The sequence below is a fragment of the Nicotiana tabacum genome, chromosome 1, assembly GCF_000715075.1.
Source record: "Nicotiana tabacum cultivar K326 chromosome 1, ASM71507v2, whole genome shotgun sequence".
NCBI lineage: Eukaryota > Viridiplantae > Streptophyta > Magnoliopsida > Solanales > Solanaceae > Nicotiana > Nicotiana tabacum.
The window spans coordinates 19,103,087-19,125,421 of record NC_134080.1 but is presented as its reverse complement, the minus strand read 5'-3'; the positions used below and the strand labels follow the sequence as shown (position 1 = coordinate 19,125,421).

The 22,335-nt window shown below is 39.8% G+C and overlaps 1 protein-coding gene across 1 annotated transcript; it reads right to left on the bottom strand.

Annotated features, from left to right (window-relative positions):
* Positions 1–20,934: 20,934 nt before the first annotated feature.
* LOC142162043 (uncharacterized) lies at positions 20,935–21,399 on the bottom strand. Its single transcript, XM_075218345.1, has one exon. It carries the CDS (start codon positions 21,397–21,399, stop codon positions 20,935–20,937), a length of 465 nt encoding a protein of 154 aa, XP_075074446.1.
* Positions 21,400–22,335: the final 936 nt, after the last annotated feature.

Below are 22,335 nucleotides of genomic sequence, written 5' to 3'. Positions count from 1 at the left end.
TTAGCGAGGTCGGATTTGGGCGATTTTGGAGGAGATTTTCACCAAATGTATTGGGGTAAGTGTTATTTAATTGGTTTTGGTTATATTTCATGAATCCATCTTCATATTTGGTATTTGATTGATGATTTGAAAGTGAAATTTGGGGGGTTTTTGGCTAAAGTTTCATAAAGTGAAATTTTAAGTTTTGAACATCGATTCAGAGTCGGAATTGGATGAAACTAGTATGGTTGCACTCATAATTGAATGGGTTGTGGGATTTTGTAAGTTTTGTCGGATTCCGAGATGCAGGCCCGGATTGGGCTTTTTGGCCGATTTTGGGCTTTTGATTATAGATTCGACCTTTTTCGATTGAGAATTGTTGCTCTAGCATTGTTTGATATATTTGAGTTGTTTTTGGTTAGTTTTGAGCCATTCGGAGGTCGGAACGCGCGAGATGGCATTTTTGGAGCATCGCTTGGCTTGCTCGGTATTGGAATTGGCTTGTTTGAGGTAAGTAATGATTGTAAATCTTGTCCTAAGGGTATGAAACCCCGAATTTCACATTGTTTTACTATTTTGAGGTGACGCATATACTAGGTGATGGGCGTGTGGGCATGCATCACTGGGAATTGTGACTTGGTCCATCCCGTAGCAAGTAAATAATTGCGTATTTGATTAAGTCTATATGATACTTTTGTGTTTTAGAAAGAATTTCTATAATTTGGATTGAATGCCATGCTTGGGCGTTGTGTTAGAGCTGTTTGGACCCTTAGGGGCCTTTTTCATACTATCCTCTCACTATTTTTGATTAAAAATCTATACTCAGTCATGTTATACTTACTGATTTCATAACTCAATCTTTATTACTCCGTTTTGATGCATAAAAATGTTATTTTGGGCTGAGCACCCTGTTTTACTGATAGCATGAGTGGCTTGAGAGGATTATGACTGAGTGAGGCCGAGGGCCTGTTTTGTGAGGATATTTATGGGATCGGACAGCAGGCCGCAACATGTTGTTACCGATTCATGATTTTGTAAGGCCGAGGGCATGATTGATTTATGCCATGAGGTGGCTTGTTATGAGGCCGAGGGCCTGATTGATTTATGCCACGAGGTGGCATATTATGAGGCCAATGGCCTAATTGATTTATGCCATGAGGTGACTTGTTATGAGGCCGAGGGCCAGATTGATTTATGCCACGAGGTGGCTTGTTATAGCGCTTGGGCTGTAGAAGCCCCTCCGGAGTCTGTACACCCCCAGTGAGCGCGAGTACCCTGAGTGAGTGATATGATGTTTTTCCCAAGAGGCTGTTCTTGATTCATTTTGTGCCCGAGGGGCTGTTTACGAGTGATTGTGAGGTATGCCCGAGGGGTTGTATATGAGTGACAGTGATATTTGTCCGATGGGCTGTTTATGATTCATGTTTGCCCGAGGTACTGTATACGAGTGATGTTTACCCAAGGGGCTTTTTATGATTTATGTTACCCGAGGGGCTGTATACGAGTGAGTTTTGCTAGATGGGCTGATTATGTTTTCATCATTTTTACTCACTATTTTTATCACTTCGTTTGAAACTGTTGAAAGATGTTTTAAATGGTTTTACTGAAACTGGATTTAAATGAGATGAGTTGATTCAAAATCCTGATTTTAAAAGCCTGCTATATTCTACTGAGATTTCATGTTATGAACTATATATGTTTTATTGCTCGTCACTACTGCTCAGTCTTTATTTACCTTTATTAGTTACTGAGTTGGCGTACTCACATTATTCCCTGCATCTTGTGTGCAGATCCAGGGGTTGCTGGATGTGCTAGTGAGTGGTGTTTTCATCCGTCGCGGATCTGTTGGAGTTAGCAAGGTAGCTGCATGGCAATCGCAACCCTGCTTTTCTCCCTCTTATCTTCCTTTAGATGTATTTAGTTACTTTCCAAACTATGCTGGTCTTGATATTGTGAGATACATTATAGTAGATGCTCATGACTAATGACACCCCGATGTTGGGCTTTCTTTCCGTACTATTATTTTGACTTAATCACTTTATGAAGGTTTATTGTTAATAGCTTTGAATTTATCTTTAAAATGGAAATATTGATTGGTTTTGTTAGTGTGTCGGCTTGCCTAGTACCACGATAGGTGCCATCACGACGTGGTAAATTTGGGTCGTGACATAAATATTTTGGAAAACATTTTCCTTGTAAACTCATTTTCCTTATCAAGAAAAGGGAAAACATTTTCCAAAACTCCTTCTCAACCTCCTTCACCCTATTTTCCATCCTCACACCCCCACACCCACCCAACAGACCCCCGCCCCACCCCATGCCTACCCACTCCACCTCCTCACCCCCCAACCTAAATAAAAGTATCATTAATACTGCTTTCTTTTCATGTTATAGATAGATTTTTTTTTGCATTTCAACAAATGAGTATTTTTTTTACATGATATGAAAAAGTACTTTCTTTTCATAGAAAAGGTATTTTCTTTCATTTCAACAAAAATAAAAGTATTTTCTTTTCATGATGTAAAAAAAAGTATTTTTTTTCATTTCAACAAAATGAGTACTTTATTTTCATGTTGTAGAAATAGTATTTTCTTTTTCAACCAAAAAAGAGTATTTTTTTTGAGTTATGACGCACAAATTTTAATGTTATTTTCGCGTAAAAAAGTAAAGCACACATTAGTTCATTTGGGTTTGTGTGAATTTTGTATTTGGGGGAGGTGGGGGGGGGAGTAAGGAAACATGGGGTCATGGGGAAGTTCGGGGTGAGTAGAGTAGCATAAAAAATATTTTTCTAAAAAAATATTTTCTACACTCAAACTGTTATAGAACAATAAAAGAAGAAGAAGAATATTGCAGAGAAAAGTAGGGAGATAGAATTCTTATTGATCTTGGAGTGATTTACAATAGAATATAACCCCTCTATTTATAGGGAAAAAGTTACTTAGCCACCAAGTAACAAACCCTAATATCTCTCTAAAATATAGACATTCACCTTAAATAAAATTCTATTTATAACACTCCCCCTTGAATGTCTACCCAACAAATAATGTGCCTCGTTAAAACCTTAACTAAAATAAAATCCAATGGGAAAAAAATTCTAGTAAAGGAAAAAGAGTACACATATCTAACAATACGCCTTTTGGTTGCCTCGTTAAAAACCTTGCAAGGAAACCCAGTGGGACAAAACCTTGTAAGGGAAAAAGAGTACAACGTGTATTAACTCCCCCTGATGAGAGAAACAGTTCACATCCTTGAGTCTTCGCATTTCAATCTTGTGCACTAGCTTCAGAAGATCTTTGGTAGAGATTTGATAACCAAATCAACCATATTAACTTGAATGAATATGTTGCACCTTGAAATCATCATTCTTGATAGAGATGTAATGTCTTCATAAACTACCGTGGAATGACCTTTTCAATATCTCCATAGAGGTAAAAATTCTCGCTATCACATTATCATGCTTATAGTTGTAACAAGATACATTTGTGCATGAATTGCACTGAGGATGTGGTACTTCAAGGTCAAGAATTGTATATGCTTCAAACAATTTAAATCCTTCAGGGATTATCATATAAGTATAGTCAAATAAGTCATATAAATAGACTTTAATTAGATGCATATCAAGTTTTCATGTCATGCTAGACAAATAAGATATCAAAAACTGATTGCACATATTGGCTTTATGCTTTCAAGTGTTTGAACTACATGTCCAAAACTACATATCTTTCATATGAAACCAATTCTATTCGAAATTGTTTCTCCAGACTTAAGATGCTTATATATATTTAGCGCTATCATAGATATTATCGACGAACATTTTATATCGGTTCCAACCTCCTTATTTTTCATAAAGACATAACATAGAGATCTCTTCATTTATATTTTTAGGTACTTGAATCTCTCCTGATATTTTATGAAGTGTTATGTCATGTGACCTTCTAGTTCACTTGCTTCCTTTATTATGATCATTTAGATCATTTGCTCATCTTCTTTATCAAAAAGTTTATTTGAAACCGATTTGTCTATACGCTTTAAGCGTACCATAGACTTTGTCCTTCTAGGACTTATTCTAATAGGAGCATTTCCAGTGAGAATATAGTTACTTTCATTCGGTAAGTAAATGCGTATGGCATGTTTTGCAATATATTGCAAATGAATTATCTTTTTTTTTTAAATTTATGAACCTCAAGTTCATATTATCTTATTCGAGGATCTAAATGTACAAATGATAATTCATTTCTCGTAACTTTTTCTCAACTGTTTATCATGTCTCCCCCTCATGTCAGAAAAACTAACTTGTTTTCTCAACTTTGAGAACCCATCTTTACGCGTTTTGGCGTTAACCTTTGTGTTTTATAGTGTTAATGAAAATATACACCGCACATCAATAATAATAAGATGGAATTATTTGGTTCCTGACCATGAACCACTTGTAAGGGGAACATGTAATATACATTCGTATATAATGTATATCAAACTGATATACATAACTTTGTACTAATATATAATAGTTTAGCTATTAAGTGGAGGCACTCAATAAATTATTTTGCTAAATCAACTGTGATTAATACCAACTTATCAAGATAAACTGTCTTGAATGAAAAATATGAAAATTATGCTCGAAATTAAATTACTGAGCAAGTTACCTCACAAATACCATGTTGCGGGTTAATAATAATCGAACATGTAACCATCTCATAGATGCATCTTATGTGGTATACATGGCAGGTGAATGAGCTCATATTCACCTTTGATATTTCCAGCATTCATGGGATTCAATCCCAATTTTAGTTGGTCTATTAATGTAATGACCCGGCCAGTCATTTTAAGAATTAACGTCCCGATCCCCTATTAACTGCTTTCCCCGTGTTTGTTTCTGCTATTTTGATTTTTCGGGATGATTTGTTTTGAGTTACGGAGTGTTTTGGGACACTTAGCCCCTAAAAGAGAGTTTAAGCTTTAAAATTTGGACCGTAGTCGGAGTAGTGTGAAGACGGCCTCGGAATGGAATTCAGTCGGTTCAGTTAGCTTCTTTGGGTGATTTCAGTCTTAAGGGCGTGTTCGGATTGTGTTTTGGAGGTCTGTAGCTTATTTAGGTTTGAAATGCCGAAAGTTGAATTTTTGAAGTTTCTGGATCGGTAGTGAAATTTTGATATCGGGATTCCGAGAATTGGAGTAGCTCTGTAGTGTTGAATGTGAATTGTATGCAAAATTTGGGGTCAATCAGACTTGGTTTGGTTGGTTTTAACATCAGATATAGGATTCTTGAGATTTCTAGTTCATAAGGCTTGGACTGGAGAGTGATTTGTGGTTTTAGAATTGTTTGATGTGATTCGAGGGTTGCAATAAGTTCGTATGATGGTTTAGGTTTGTTTGGCATGTTTGGTTGAGGTTCCGGGGGCCTCGGGTGTGTTTCGGATGCTCAACGGGTCATCTTTGAACTTAGAGAAGTTGTAGATTTTTTGTTGTTGTGTTGCAGAGAAAACCTTCATCGCGTTCGCGTAGAGCATCTGGGTGAAGCAGCTGAATTGTGCTTCGCGTTCGCAATGATGCCCCGCGTTCGCGAAGGTATGGGCTCTTTGGTCTTCGCGTTCGCGGCATGGTCCTCGCGTTCGCATAGGGTTCGTCAGTGTAAGCTACGCGTTCACGAGTGGACCCTCGCTTTCGCGAAAGAGGAAATACTGGCCAGTGAATTTTGTGCATCGCGTTCGCGACAATGGACTTGCGTTCGCGAATAATGAATTACCTGGGTAGATTATAAAGTTTCAAAATCGAGGGTTTAACCATTTTTATCAAAACTAGAGTTTGGGAGCTCGGATTTGAATGAGATTTTGAGAGATTTTCAGAGATATCAATTGGGTAATGATTCCTAATTCCTTTTTGCTTATAACCCATTAATCTAAACCTGAATTCATCATCTAATTTCGGATTTGGGGTGAGAAATTGGGGAAAATTTTAGAAAAGTTCTTAGGCTTAATTTTGGGGGTTTGATTAAGATTTTGGTATCTTATTGGAGTAATTTTGGTACGAGTGAACGCGTGAGTGAATAGGGGTTCATAATCCGTAACTTTTACCTGATTCCGAGACGTGGGCCCATGGGACTTTTTGGGTAATTTTCTTAATTTCGCGTGTTAGCTTCGAATTAATTACTGGAATTAGTTACTTGAAGTTATATTTACATTATGCAATTGATTTGAATGGATTTGGGCCATTTGGAGTCGAGTACTCGTGGCAAGAACGTGATTTCGAGTTGATTGAGCTGGTTCGAGGTAAGTGGCTTGCCTAACCTTGTGTGGGGAAACTCCCCTTATGATTTGTATTGTTATTATATGAGTGCCGCGTACGTGAGGTAACGAGTGCGTACACGTGCTAATTGTGGAAAACCCCATTTTCATTACGTAAATATCTGTATTTTTCTTGTGATTAAGCAATACTTGTACTTGAAAACTCATGTTTAGCTTAGGAAAAGCATGCTTATGTGATTTAATTGTCTTACCTGCTTTAATTGCATATTTGTACTCTATGCAGCATATTAGAGTAGAATTTCCTACTTAATTTTATAATAGAACCGTAAATTCTTCTGAGATTGTTGTGTGTTTACTTTGGGACTACGGATCGGTATTCCGATATATCCCCTTGTACATTTATATTTGGGACTACAGGACATCACCCGGTAGATCCCTTTGTACTGGATATTTACTTTGAGACTACGGATTGGTATTCCGGAAGATCCCCCTACACATTTACGTTTGGAACTACGGGACAGCACCCGGTATATCCCCTTGTACTGGATATTTACTTTGGGACTACAGATTGGTATTCTGGTAGACCCCCTTACACATTTACGTTTGGGACTACGAGATGATATCCCGGTATGTGATGACCCGGCCAGTCGTCTCATGAGTTACCGCTCCGTTTTTCCCATTTCTCCTTCTGTATGCTTTGTTTATCTGTGTTATGTGGTATCGGGTTGGTCGGATTGAATCTAGAATGATTTTGGTAAGGTTTGAGATACTTAGTCTCTTTTGAGGAAGCTTAAATTGGAAAAGTCAATTGGATGTTAACTTATGTGTTAGAAGGCTCGGATGTGAATTCTGATGGTTCGGTTAGCTTCAGGAGGTGATTTGGGACTTAAGAGCGTGATCAGAATGAGTTTCGGAGGTTCGGAGTAGATTTAGGCTTGAATTGGCGAAGTTGATATTTTGGCGATTTCCGGTTGGTTGCGAGATTTTGATATAGGAGTCGGAATAGAATTTCAAGAGTTGCAGTATCTCCGTTGTATCATTTGGGATGTGTGTGCAAAATTTCAGGTCATTCTGATGTGGGTTGGTTGGGTTTTTGATCAAAAACGTAATTTAGAAGATTTTGGAATTCTTAGGCTTGAATCTGATGCGAATTTGGTGTTTTGATGTTGTTTTGAGCGTTTCGAATGTTGGAACAAGTTTGAATAAGGTTATGGGATATGTTGGCATGTTTGATTGAAGTCCTGGGGGCCTCGAGTGAGTTTCTGGTGGTCAATCGGACCATTTCATGAAGTTTACAATTTGCAGAAATATGCTGCTCAGTGTTGCAGACAAATGCTCTTCGCATTCGCGAGAGGGGAGCCGCGATCGCGAAGGGTTAGCTGGAGAAGGCTGAGACTCTGGCCTTCACGTTCAAGATGGAGTTTTCGCGTTCACGAAGGGCTGGTAAACGATGCATCGCGTTCGCGAGGTCTGCTCCGCGTTCGCATAGAAGAAATTGGCCAGCTGGGTTTTGAGATATTTTGTTCATCGCGTTCGCAGGCAAGGGAGCGCGTTCGCGAAGGTCTGTCTAGGTTAATCATCGCTTTCGCGATGGGGTGGTCGCGATCGCGATGAAGAATTTTGGTCAACGGAATTTTTGTGCTTCGCGAACGCGAGGCTTTGACCGTGTTCGCGAAGAAGAAAAGTTAGGCCTGGACTGAATGTTTAAGTACTTGTCTTGTCCGCAATTTGGGATATATTTCTTCCATTGTTTGTCGTTTTTGGAGCTTTTTCAAGGGGATTGAAGAGGGATTCAAGGGGAATTACTTGGAGGTAAGATTTTTGGGCATAAAACTCGATTCTAATGAGAATTCCACCTAAATAACCATGGAAATTTAGCCAAAAATTGAAGAACTAGGGCTTGGAAATTTAGACTTTTGATTGAGGATTTGAAGGACCATTTGAGGTCGGATTTCACAACTTTTGATATGTATGAACTCGTGGGGAGATTAGGAATCTATTGATGTAAAAATTATCGAATTCCGAGACGTGGGCCCGAGGGTCGGATTTTGGTAATTTTGGGATTTATGTTGTAAATGTATAATTTTCGCTTGGGCTTCGTTCCTTTAGCATATTTTGACGTCCTTGTTCTGATTTTGGATAGATTCGACGCGAGTGGTGGCCGATTCGAGGGGCAAAGGCATCGCGAGCTAGAGATTTCACCGGTTCGAGGTGAGTAATGATTGTAAATGATGTTCTAAGGGTATGAAACCCCGGACTTGCATATCGTTGCGCTATATTGAGGTGACGCACATGCTTGATGACGAACGTAGGGTCGTGCACTGTTATGGATTGTGACTTAGTCAGTCCCAAATGACTATTTTACCGCGTATTTGACTGAAATCTATTTGCTATCATCATGATTTGGGTTGAATGCCATATTTGGGCCTTGTACCAACTATTTGAACCCTTCGGGGATTTTTACTGGTATTTCCTCACTGTTTTGACTTCATACTTGAACTCAGTCATGTCATATTTCACTATTTTTCGTACTCAGCCATGTTTACTCTATTTTAACACTTATATGATCTTTTAAATGATATTTTGGGCTGAAAATCATGTTTTACTATTGCCCGAGTGGCTTGTGAGGATTTTGACTGAGTAAGGCCAAGGGCCTATGTTGTGAGGGAACATTTGATACTGATTATGAGGACGAGGGCCTGAGATATGGACGCCACTAGGTGGCTTGATTGATATGAGGCCGAGGGCCTAGTTATGATGCCACGAGGTGATTTGATATTGTGCTTGGGCCGTAAGAGGCCCCTCCAGGAGTCTGTACACCCCCAATGAGCGCGGGTACCTATTGTAATGTGAAATTGAGCCCGAGGGGCTGGTACTGTCCTATGTGATTGCCCGAGGGGCTAGTATTGTTCTGAGATATTGCCCGAGGGGCGGAATTGTGGATACTGTGCCCGAGGGGCGAACCTTTAAGTGTTTATTTTCTTAATTAATTGTTCATTACCTGCTTAATTGTTGAAAAAGGCTTTTCATAAAATTACATTTGATTTAAAGGATTTTTGCCTATCTTTCACTGATTCACTGATTTTTAAATGGTTTTACTGCTTCATTATAGAATGCTTTGTGCTTTACGTAATTTCTTGCTTTCAGTCTTTATTTACATTTGTTACTTACTGAGTTGGAGTACTCACTTTACTCCCTGCACCCCGTGTGTAGATTCAGGTATTGCGGATCCTGCCAGTGCGAGTTGAGAGCCTACGACAGATATCGGAGTCCACGAGGTAGCTGCTTGGCATCCGCAGTCCCGTGTTTCTCCCTATTTATCATTTCTATCTCTTATCAGACATTCGTAATGGTTTGTAGACTTTTTAGACGTGTATTAAGTTTTATAGATGCTCATGACTAGTGACACCCCAGTATCGGGCTGTGTTTGGGCTGTATTCCGCATATTATACTATCATTTGCTTAAACTTTGGTTTATTTATTCATGTTTAAACTGTTTCTAAATGCGTAATTGTTAATAAATTGGAGAATGGGAAGTGTCAGCTGGCCATGTCTTCACGAGAGGTGCCATCACGACCGGGTCCGGGTTTAGGGTCGTGACAAGTTGGTATCAGAGCCTAGGTTACATTGGTCTCACGAGTCATGAGCAGGTTTAGTAGAGTCTCGCGGATCGGTACGGAGACGTCTGTATTTATCCTAGAGAGGTTGCAGAACCTTTAGGAAAACTACATATTTTTGAAATTCTTGTCGTGCGAATTTGTTGGATCCGAGTACTAAAGTTCTGTTGTTTTATTCTCTCACAGATGGTGAGGACACACACTACTAGTCAGGATGGACGACCACCAGTACCCCCAGTTGTGGCCACCAGAGGCCGAGTACGCGGCCGTGGTCGTGGTAGGGTTAGAGCAGCTAGGGCAGCACCTGCAGATCCACCAACTGCCCCAGTTCAGGATCAGGTCCCAGTTATGGATGCTCCAGCAGCACCAGCTCAGGCACCAGCTATGCCCATTGTGATTCTGGTTCTTTAGGAGGCCTTGGCTCAGATCTTATCAGTTTACACTGGCCTAGCCCAGGTGGTTTCAGCTACTACAGCTGCAGCTACTTCTCAAGCTGGGGGAGGCAATCAGACTTCCGCCGCTCGCACAAATGAGCAGGTCGTGCAGGGACTTCAGACGTCGGGGGAACATCCAGCCCAGCCAGTTGCAGCTGCTCAGGACTGTGTAGTTCATGCTATGCTAGAGGACGAGCAGCGTAGGTTGGAGAGGTTTGGTAGACTGCAGCCTCCGACCTTCAGTGGTGCAGAGGGCGATGATGCCCAGGGTTTCTTAGATTAGTGCCAGAGGATGCTTCGTACAGCGGGTATTCTGGAGACCAGCGGGGTCGCTTTCACTACTTATCAGTTTTTTGGTGTCACACCCCCTTTATTTACAAACTCACTAATCCTTTTAATTAAATAAAAAGATTTTGTGAAGCTCAAACGAGTTTTCAATTAGAAAGTGACAAAAATTCATGTTCAAAAGGATAAACTCAGAGTCGCCACCTGACATTTGATTTCGGTGTGTCAGGTCACTGTTTTACTAAAAAATAAATTTTTTCTTTAAAACACTTGGACTTCAAAACTAAGTCTGCACCAGATATTCGGGTAAGGGGGTTCATTTGATTCAGGGAGAAGGCGTTAGGCACTCTCCAAGTCACGTAACTAGTACGGTGGCGTACTCGATCAAGTTGGCTTTTAAAATATTCGAATTGAGGTAATAACACAGAAAAAGAAAAATAAACACAAAAGAAGCTCGAGGTCGTCCCCACCTAATAAAGAGAAAAAATGAAAATAAAAATAAAAATACCACGAGTTCTACTATCGACCTCCAATTACAAATACCTCGGTGCATACCCCGGAATAAAATATATACAAATCCTTCAGGGTATTCCCCAGACAAATTTAACTAAGGGAACAACCTCTCGCCTCAAAACCAACAAAAATCCTAAGGCTTTCCTACCCAAATGTGGTCGGCCTAAACATGCTACTAACGAGTAAGTTATGAAAGTAAAATAAATAGAAGAGTATTAAATAAGAGGAAAATTCAATTCATGTTCAAATTTGATTCGTTCTATTTAAACCCAACCCAACGATCCATATTCATCAACAAGAGATATGCGCACAATGTGATACAAGGCATTCAGAACAGACACAACAAAGGCGAAGCAAACAAAAGCATACTTAAAGCATAACTCATAATATCTAATGCAAACAAAGAAATGGACAAATGCCCAACTAAAATTTTCCTTAATGACCGAGTAAGACAAAGAAACTGAATGACCACAATTTAATATGAGTTAGAAAAGTTAACTACAGACTTTCCAATTTTGATTTTTTAACTACACTAAAAGGAATATTCATGAGCGTAACTGAATATTAATGTTACTAACATTACAATTTTAAGCTCCAATCCATAAGACCGTCTGAACCTCAAGTCTGCTTTTTCTTTTTCTGTTTTAAAAAAATACTACTCATGTGAAAATATCCCTTCATTTAACAGTGTATTTTAATCACATTTTAAAATATTTATAAAAGGGCAGAACACTAGAATACTCCAAATCTTACACATAGCTAGTAAAAGAAATAAACGCCAAGAATGAAAGGAAAATACTAATAGATTCACTGTCTCGAGAATTGGGTTCCAGTAAATACTTGAAGGAAATTCAGTCATGTTTTCATTTGTGACTAAAAATTGGCTAAATGAGCAGAGAATCACGCTTTCGAAACCATACCAAATATTTGTTTCTATTTGGCAAAGCTATGAACCAAAGAAGTGTTATTCACGTATAAAGGAAGAGATCAACTGTGTGACTCCCAAAATAAGTTATACCCATTAAAGTGAAATCTCAAGCTTAGTTTGAAAGGAGAAGCACCATAAACCAAATCTAACGGACATCAACAGAGCAGTACTATATTTTTCGAAGAAACTAAATACGCCTCAGTGAGTTTAAGATCATTAACCCCAAATCTCAGTGACGTGAAACCATTTCTATGGGCTGATATCATGGAATAACTTATCATCACACACAAGATAATATTGCCACCAATAAATAGAGGGAGAAGAATGAACCTGTTACGTCAAAGTTCTTCTAATTAACAGAGGAAAAATCAGCAACTACAGAGTTCTTTAACCCCAAAAATCCGACGAGAAATATCGACAGAATCAAACAAATGGATTGCAAGTAAGACCGCAAACAAGCCTTGGACGGCTGCTTCAAGCTCCCGCACGGACTCAAACAAATTCCATGTTTCAAGTAAAGATCGAAATCCGCACAAGAAAATTTCTTTTTGTGTTTTCTTTTCTGATTCTTGAAGTAAAATGCCAAATAGATGAAACTGATATATATATAAGAAAACAAAACTAACCCAAAATCAGAGGAAAAGAATCAAATTTGAAACCCTAGTTCTTACTTCTCTTTTTCTCCGACTCCCTCCATCTTCTGTCCGAAAAATTCCCATATATATAGGGATCCTAGAAGCTTCTTCTTTCTTCCTTTCCAAGGAATTTGAAAATTATCTCCTCTCTTTTTAAAAAAAAATCCAAAAATACAAAAACTTTAAAGTAAAATCCGAAATTCTTCTATATAGACAAATTCTAGACAAGTGGAGGTCTAGGATCAAAGAATCTTAATCCTATGGCCTCCAATTTTCCAAAAATCGTCTAAAAACAATTTGGATTTGATTAATAGAGGGAAAAAAATGATGGAAGATTGTGGTGAGTGAGGAGTTTGTTGTGATTTGGGTGACGTGGAGGGAAAGAATGAGAGGAGGGGACCATGAGAGAAGGGACCACAAAGCGCGTCACCGAAAAGGGAGTTTTCCGGCGACCGGACACAGTGACAGAGGCGTTGGGGTGAGGCGCCGTTTGGTTAGTGTTTAGGTTTAGGATTAACAATTATAAGGTTATATTTATATGGGAGTGGGATAAAACATGGGCCATTGGATTAAAATTGATTGATGGCTAGGATTAAAACAAAAGAGTGGGGCGGGTCATGCGGACTGGGTCGGCGGGTCAGGGGTATTGGGTTGGGTTGTTGAATTTAGGGCTCATATTTGAATTGGGCTCCGAAATTTACAAAATTGGGCCAAAATCAAGCTGAAAATCCAATTTAAATACCTACAAAAATATAAAAACTCTTAATTGAAAATGATAAACTATTAGTATTAAAAATAAAAGCTAAAAATGAAAGTTGAAACTATATTTTGGTATTTTTAAGGATTATATTAGAATAAAAATAGGTTGAAAGTAATATGTCTTTCTAAAACCTAATACTTAATAAAATAAAAAATGAAAATATTTTTTTTGTATTTTTTTAATTTTTCTACCTTAAAAATAGAATTAAAACTAGTAATAAATTAAAATTCTGTAGAAATAAACTCATATAAATATCCTAAAAATACTAGGACTATTAAAGGTGATTCTAATGCGTGGGTCAAAAATTACAAGCTGCCCCTCTTTGACGGGAAACACGAAGTGTTTTCAGACAAAGAACAACAAGACATACTTTTTGACCCGACCCTTATTTAGAAAGACAAAAACTAAAGAAAAAAGAATGTGACCGAGCCCTGGTATCTGAGCTGCCTACATATCCTTGGCTATAAAGGATCAGGCCACATGTAGTTCAGAGTGAGAAGAGCGAAGGAGTATACCGAGGTGGAGAGCCGAGTGAAGTGCCGTCGAGGTTCCGGTCCGCGATTCCTGCCATTACATCAAAAATAAAAGGGAAAAATTACCGCAAAAGTAAAAGAAAAATAAAAGATCCTATCTACTTCTTGTCATGAATCTTCCGCGAATCTCTACTTGATCTTCAATATGCAATTGAGAAATGGACCTTGTTCTTTAGGCAGGCTCCAGATGCTTCTTGAATTTGCAAATTGAAGTAACTCTAACATGAATTCCCTCGTTCTCCAGGTGGGCGCCTGAAAATCACAATAATTTTTAAATGGATTCCCTCGTTATCCAGGTGGGCGCCTGATGGTTAAAACATGAGACTGTATTCCCTCGTTATCCAGGTGGGCGCCTGATTACTAAAACTTGATACTGTATTCCCTCGTTATCTAGGTGGGTGCCTGATTGCTAAAACTTGAGACTGTATTCCCTTGTTATCCAGCTGATTGCTAAAACTTGAAACTGTATTCTCTCATTATCCAGGTGGGCGTCTGCTTGCTAAAACTTGAAACTGTATTCCCTGGTTATCCAGGTGGGCGCCTTATTGCTAAAACTGGAAACTGTATTTCCTCGTAAACCAAGTGCGTGCCTGATTGCTAAAACATGAGACTGTATTCCCTCGTTATCCAGGTGGACGCCTGATTGCTAAAATATGAGACTGTATTCCCTCATTATCCAGGTGGGCGCCTACTTGCTAAAACTTGAGACTGTATTCCCTCGTTATCCAGGTGGGCGCCTGATTGCTAAAGCTTGAGATTATATTCCCTCGTTATCTAGGTGGGCGCATGATTGCTAAAACTTGAAACTATATTCCCTCGTTATCCAGGTGGGCGTCTGATTGCTAAAACTTGAAACTATATTCCCTCGTTATCCAGGTGGGCACCTGCTTGCTAAAACTTGAAACTGTATTCCCTCGTTATCCAAGTGGGCACCTGCTTTCTAAAACTTGAAACTGTATTCCCTCGTTATCCAGGTGGGCACCTGATTGCTAAAACTGGAAACTATATTCCCTCGTTATCCAGGTGGGCGCCTGATTGCTAAAACTTGAGACTGTATTCCCTCGTTATCTAGGTGGGCGCCTGCTTACTAAAACTGGAAACTGTATTCCCTCGTTATTCAGGTGGGCGCCTGATTGCTAAAACTTGAGACTGTATTCCCTCGTTATCCAGGTGGGCGCCTGCTTGCTAAAACTTGAAATTATATTCACTCTTTATCCAGGTGGGCGCATGATTACTAAAACTTGAAACTGTATTCCCTCGTTATCCAGGTGGGCGCCTGATTGCTAAAATTTGAGACTGTATTCCCTCGTTATCCAGGTGGCTGCCTGATTGCTAAAACTTGAAACTGTATTCTCTCATTATCCAGGTGGGCGCCTGCTTGCTAAAACTTGAAACTGTATTCCCTCGTTATCCAGGTGGGTTCCTGATTGCTAAAACTTTAAAATGTATTCCCTTGTTATCCAGGTGGGCGCCTGCTGGCTAAAACTTGAAACTGTATTCCCTCGTTATCCAGGTGGGCGCCTGATTGCTAAAACTGGAAACTGTATTCCCTCGTTATCCAGGTGGGCGCCTGATTGCTAAAACTTGAGACTGTATTCCCTCGTTATCCAGGTGGGCACATGCTTGCTAATACTTGAAACTGTATTCCCTCGTTATCCAGGTGGGCGCATGCTTGCTAAAACTTGAAACTGTATTCCCTCGTTATCCAAATGGGCGCCTGCTTGCTAAAACTTGAAACTGTATTTCCTCGTTATCCAGGTGGGCGCCTGATTGCTAAAACTGGAAACTGTATTCCCTCGTTATCCAAGTGGGCGCCTGATTGCTAAAACTTGAAACTGTATTCCCTCGTTATCCAAATGGGCGCCTGCTTGCTAAAACTTGAAACTGTATTCCCTCGTTATCCAGGTGGGCGCCTGCTTGCTAAAACTTGAAACTGTATTCCCTCGTTATCCAGGTGGGCGCCTGATTGCTAAAACTGGAAACTGTATTCCCTCGTTATCCAAGTGGGCGCCTGATTGCTAAAACTGGAAACTGTATTCCCTCGTTATCCAGGTGGGCGCCTAATTGCTAAAACTTGAGACTGTATTCCCTCGTAATCTAGGTGGGCGCCTGCTTGCAAAAACTTGAAACTGTATTCCCTCGTTATCCAGGTGGGAGCCTTATTGCTAAAACTTGAGACTGTATTCCCTCGTTATCCAGGTGGGCGCCTGACATTTCAACAAAACAAACAAAACAAAAGAATTTTTTCTGCCCCAGTTTGGGATCTGGGCATATTTGTGAGTGTTAATTGAATCATGGTACCTACAGAGCTCTAAGAATTTAAAAGCTAAATCCCATTATCCGGTAGGACCCTGAAAACTTCAAATTAAATCTCATCTTAAGAGTGATAACTTTAAAGCTAAATTATATTTTCTAAAGGGAGAACTTACGCTAGAACTTAAAACTATATCCCATTATCCAGGAGAGTCCTGAAAATGTTAAATTAAATCTCATTATCCAGGAGGGTCCTGAAAATTTAAAAACTAAATCCCATTATCTAGGAGGGTCCTGAAAACTTTTAAATTAAATCCCATTATCTAGGAGGGTCCTGAAAACTTTTAAATTAAATCCCACTATCCAGGAGGGTCCTGAAAACTTTTAAATTAAATTCCATTATCCAGGAGGGTCCTGAGAACTTTTAAATTAAATCTCATTATTCATGAGGGTCCTGAAAACTTTTAAAATTAACTTCCATTATCCAGGAGGGTCCTGAGAATTTGAAAATTAAATCCCATTATCCAGGAGGGTCTTGAGAACTGATAATGAACTTACCTGAGCCATGCCCACATCCTGGAGGATTCTTAACAGAATTTCTTGCTCCCTGAACCATGCTTTTCCATGGGAGGTCCCTGTGGATTAAAAAAAATTCTTGCCCCTGTTTCAGACAAATAAAATCTTGTTAGTTTGAAAATGTTGTGGTTAATTTGTGGCATCATTGCTGAGTGTCTGCTTCCGCCACTGCCATGCTTCATTTTGATTAGCTGTTTCGGGCTAGCAAGGAGTTATTTGACCTTTTAATTGGAACTGGACCACAAAACTTCTGCATGACCTGAATCTCTCACACTCACTTGTTGCATTGTGTTTTCATTTTGAAAGTTGCTGAATCCTTGTATTTTCTCAAAATTCAAGATTCACTTGATTACCTGAACCTTAGTTATCACCATACTGCTTATTCTAAATCAAGTCAATTGTGATGTGCCTGGCCGGACTCCGCTTTGTGCAATTTAGAAGCTGGAAGTAGGCTTTGAAATTCTTTCCTGCTTGTTCAACAAGGGCTGACTCGAAAGAGACCCATAAAGATAGACTCAAAGAGCAAAGTGAAATGATTTTTGACAAAAGGAATAAAGGAAAATTTTGAACACAGATGACTATATGAAGAAGAACGAGAAAAAGAAGACTTATCTGAGGGAAGCAACCAGCTCCAATGATCATGACATGCATTTCGGACTAATAAGCCTAATCCGTCCAACCAATCATATTTTCAATTCATGTCATGTCTTCATACTTTAAAATCGGGCTTTCACTGATCCAATTTCTCTGTAAAGTCATGAGCCTCATTCGACTTGTAGTGCCCTAAAGTATTTTCACCAACAAGCCTCTCTCATTTGTTCATCTCTCAACTCACCATCGCCTTATGGTGCCCGCGAGGGTTTTCACCAATAAGACTCTCTCATTTTTAATTTTCTCTCAGCTCACCATTGCCTTACGGTGCCCGTGAGGGTTTTCACCAATAGGACTCTCATTTTAAATTCTCTCTTGCGCCCATGAACAAAGTGTTACCCATGATGTAAATCATACCTCTATCTTGCTTGATCTGGCATCCTCAAAGATTGATTGGAATGTCTTTCTTTGGACCGTAATGTAGGCTTTTGGATAGGGTTAGAAAGAAAGGGTGGCATGAAGGCTCAAACTAACTTAAGATGAAAAGGGATCAAAATTACAACTTTTGGAATCAGATTCCTCCACTCAAGAAAAATCCACTAGCCAGACATCGAAAGGTTCTCTTTTGGTCACCTGTAGCATGTATTGGATATACCCCCGACCTGATGTATTCCTTGATATCGTGGAACCAAGGTTCGCCATCGATTTCATCTTCCACCACATTACAATAAGCATGTTGATCATGAACTTGGATATGCACGAGGTCGACATAAGCCTTGTCCGGATGATGTAACATTGACACCAGAGTAGCCAAGGCATCAACAATCTCATTATGAATCCTGGGAATATGTCTAAATTCAACCGATCTGAATCGTTGACAAAGATCATGCAAGCACTGTCGGTACAGTATAAGCTTCAAATATCGAGTCTCCCATTCTCCTTGAATCTAGTGAACCAACAAATCTGAATCTCCTAGAACAAGTATTTCCTGGACTCCCATGTCTATAGCTAACCTCAAACCCAGAATGCATGTTTCTTACTCAACCATGTTGTTGATGCAATAAAATCGAAGCTGGGCTATTGCAGGGTAGTGTTGCCCTATTTCAGAGATAAGTACAACCCCTATTCCGACCCCTTTCATGTTAGCAGCTCCATCAAAGAAGAGTTTCCAGCCTGGCTTTTCATCATGGTCAACCTCGTCAACACACATGACCTCTTCATCAGGAAAATAAGTCTTCAGTGGCTCATATTCATCATCCACCGGATTCTCGGCCAAGTGGTCGGCCAAGGCTTGGGTTTTTATCGCGGTCTGAGTCATATAGATGATGTCAAACTCTGTAAGTAAAATCTGCCACTTTGCAAGTCTTCCCGTGGGCATAGGCTTCTGAAAGATATACTTTAGAGGATCCATGTGAGAAATGAGGTAAGTAGTGTAGGACGATAGATAATGCTTCAACTTTTGTGCCACCCAAGTCAGGGCGCAACATGTCCTCTCAAGCGGAGTGTACTTAACCTCGTAGGGAGTGAACTTCTTGCTGATATAATAGATTGCTTTCTCCTTCTTTCCCGTGATGTCATGTTGACCCAATACACAACTGAAAGAATTATCCAAGACTGTCAAATAGAGAATTAAAGGTCTTCTAGGCTCTGGTGGGACCAGCACAGGTGGATTCGACAGGTACCTCTTAATTTTATCAAATGCTTCTTGACACTCGTCAGTCCACTTGACTGCAACATTCTTCTTCAGCAGCTTAAAGATGGGCTCACAGGTTGTTGTGAGCTGAGCAATAAACCTGCTGATGTAATTTAACCTTCCAAGCAGGCTCATCACCTCTATTTTGTTCTTTGGCGGCATTAACTCTTGGATGGCTTTGATCTTCGACGGATTTAACTCAATGCCGCGTTTACTAATTACAAATCCCAGCAGTTTCCCAGACGGGACACCAAATGCACATTTTGCTGGATTGAGCTTGAGGTTATACCTGCGGAGCCTTTGGAAAAACTTCCTTAAATCTTTGACATGGTCAGACTGCTTCTTTGACTTTATGATCATATCATCTACATAAACCTCTCTCTCTGTGTATCATGTCATGAAATATGGTGGTCATCACCCTCATGTAAGTTTCCCCAGCATTCTTCAGACCAAATGGCATTATCCGGTAGTAATATGTTCCTCATGGCGTGATGAACGCTGTCTTTTCTACATCTTCCTCATCCATCAAGATCTGGTAATATCCTGCATAACAATCCACAAAAGACCCAATCTCATGCTTGGCACAATTATCAATCAGAATGTGAATGTTCGGCAATGGAAAATCATCCTTTGGGCTTGCTTTGTTAAGATCACGGTAATCAACACATACCCTGGTCTTACCATCCTTCTTTGGTACTGGAACAACATTGGCTAACCAAGTGGGATATCGAGTGACCTGAATGACATTTGCAGTAAGTTGATTTGTGATCTTCACACTCATATCAGTCTTGAACTTTCGCAACTTTTTCTTGACAGGAGGGAATGCTGGATCAGTTGGCAATTTATGAACTACCAGATCAGTGCTTAGGCCCGGCATATCATCATATGACCATGCAAAGACGTCTTTGTACTCAAACAATGTCTTGATTATTTCCTCCTTAACTTACGGCTCTAAATGCACACTTATCTTGGTATCCCTAATATTATCCTGGTCCTCTAAATTGATTGCTTCAGTTTCACTCAAATTAGGCTTTGGTTTTTCTTCAAATTGTTTTAGCTCTTTACTGATTTCCTCAAATGCTACATCTTCATCATATTCTACTTCTTGGATTATTATTTCAGAATTAGATTGGCTTTTAAGACTCGGCAAAAAATTCTTCATGCATGTCATGTCATTGCAACCTGCATAAAAAGAACTGTACAAAAGAAAAAGAACAAAACACTATTAAGAATAACGAAAAACGGGAAATTGCATTTCATTGAAACTAAAAGGATAGAAGGGTTTGAACATCAAAACAAGCAAAAACTAAGAATCTGGATTACAACCCTGGAATAACCTAGATAACAGAAAGGAAAACTAAGCAAACTACAAAAACTCCCTCCTGGTGGGGAGAGGAGTAGCTTCCCAATTGCTAAGCTACACGTTTGGGCAAACGAGCTGCACATCTACTTTAATAGAGCCTTTACCAACTTCTACCATATTGACCTCATCGAACAGACTCTAGAACCTCTTGATCAGCTCTTGATCAACATCGACCACAGGTTTTGGGATTGAGGAGGTTGGAGGCTTTTCGGCCCCTGGTTTGACAAAAGACTTAGAGATGTATGGGACGGGCTTAGAGAGCGACCATATCTTCTGTTTCAGATTTTTAACCATTTTCACGTCCTTCTCTGTGGGCATAAATCCCAAACCAAATGTACCAAGATTCCCATTGGGGTGCACTGGATGCATAATACACTGTAGAGATGAGCCCAGACCCTTGCCCGGCACAAAACCATTCTTCAACATTTCATTCGCAACCATGACGGACACGGAGGATAGCTTAGGACCCGGAATGCATTTTCCTTCAGGACTTTTATCAACAGACACTATTTTGGAAAGTCTGATAGACTCAAGGTCCCTTATCCTCTTCAGCTTCGACAAACGGAACAATTGTGTCATTACAAGCTGACAAATCCTCATCATCGTGCACCACTATTTCCTGCCTATCCCATTCGAACTTCATCATTTGGTGCAGAGAAGACGAGACTGCCTTAACAGCATGTATCCAGGGCCTACCCAACAACAGATTATAGGAAACAACCACCTCTAACACTTGGAATTCCATGGTGAACTCAACTGGCCCTATCAACAATTTGAGAATTATATCTCCAACAGAATCTTTACCTCTCCCATCAAAGCCTCGAACATACACACTGTTCAAGTGGATTCTTTCAGAGCCAATCTTCATTTTTTGCAGAGTAGACAGGGGACAAATATTCGCACTAGAGCCATTATCAACCAAAACCCTTGAGACAACAGAATCTTCACACTTCACTATGAGATAAAGAGTTCGGTTGTGTTTTTTACCCTCCATAGGAAGTTCATCGCCCGAGAAAGTGATCCTATTTGCTTCGAAGATCTTGCCAGCTATCTTTTCCAAGTGGTTGACTATGATCTTATCAGGAACATGTGCCTCATTCAAAATCTTCATCAAGACCATGCGGTGTTCATCTGAATGTATCAGCAAAGACAAAAGAGAAATCGGAGCTAGTGTTTTCCTTAACTGCTCTACAATGGAATAATTCTACACTTTCATCTTTTTCAGGAACTCCTCAGCCTCTTCCTCGGTGACCGATTTCTTTATTGGTTGTTATCCTTGAATAGCTTGGCTTTCCTTAATTCTTCTAGGGTGAAACATCTCCTAGAACGAGTCAATCCTCCAGTTTCATTAACCTTTTCCTCTATTTCTTTTCCTTTGTATGGCACTATCACTTATTTGTAGTTCCACGGAACAGCCTTGGCATCAATCACTAGCAGCTGGGTCACTAGTTTAATGATGATAGTGGTGATAGGAGCCCCCTTCACAACTATGACATGCTTACTTAGAATCCCGGGCACTACCACCTTTGAACTTTCCGTACTTGCCCCAATATCTTTTGAAAGACCTTTCACGACCAACACTGGTGGCTTCAAATTAAGCGAGCTCGGCTTTTCTGTCGCCCCTTCAACTGTCAAGGGCTTTGCTTTAGTAAAGTCTGGAGCTTTAACCAAATTACTTTCACTAGCCCGAATAATCATGACGGACTTAGAAGACTTCTTGGTCTCCCCATCCTTGTGAACTATTTCAATCATATGTGTCTCTTCATGGGCTGGCAAAGGGTTTTGGTTGATGTTCTGCGCGTCTGGGCTTTGGACTACAATTTGGTTTGTATCAATGAGCTCCTAGATTGCCCTTTTCAAATGCCAACACTTCTCTATGTCATGCCCTGGAGCATCAGAACAATAGGTGCACCTCAGGGAATAATCGAGG

Coding starts and splice junctions, on each gene's coding strand:
- LOC142162043 (XM_075218345.1), bottom strand. CDS start 21,399: ATGGAGGGTAAAAAACACAACCGAACTCTTTATCTCATAGTGAAGTGT.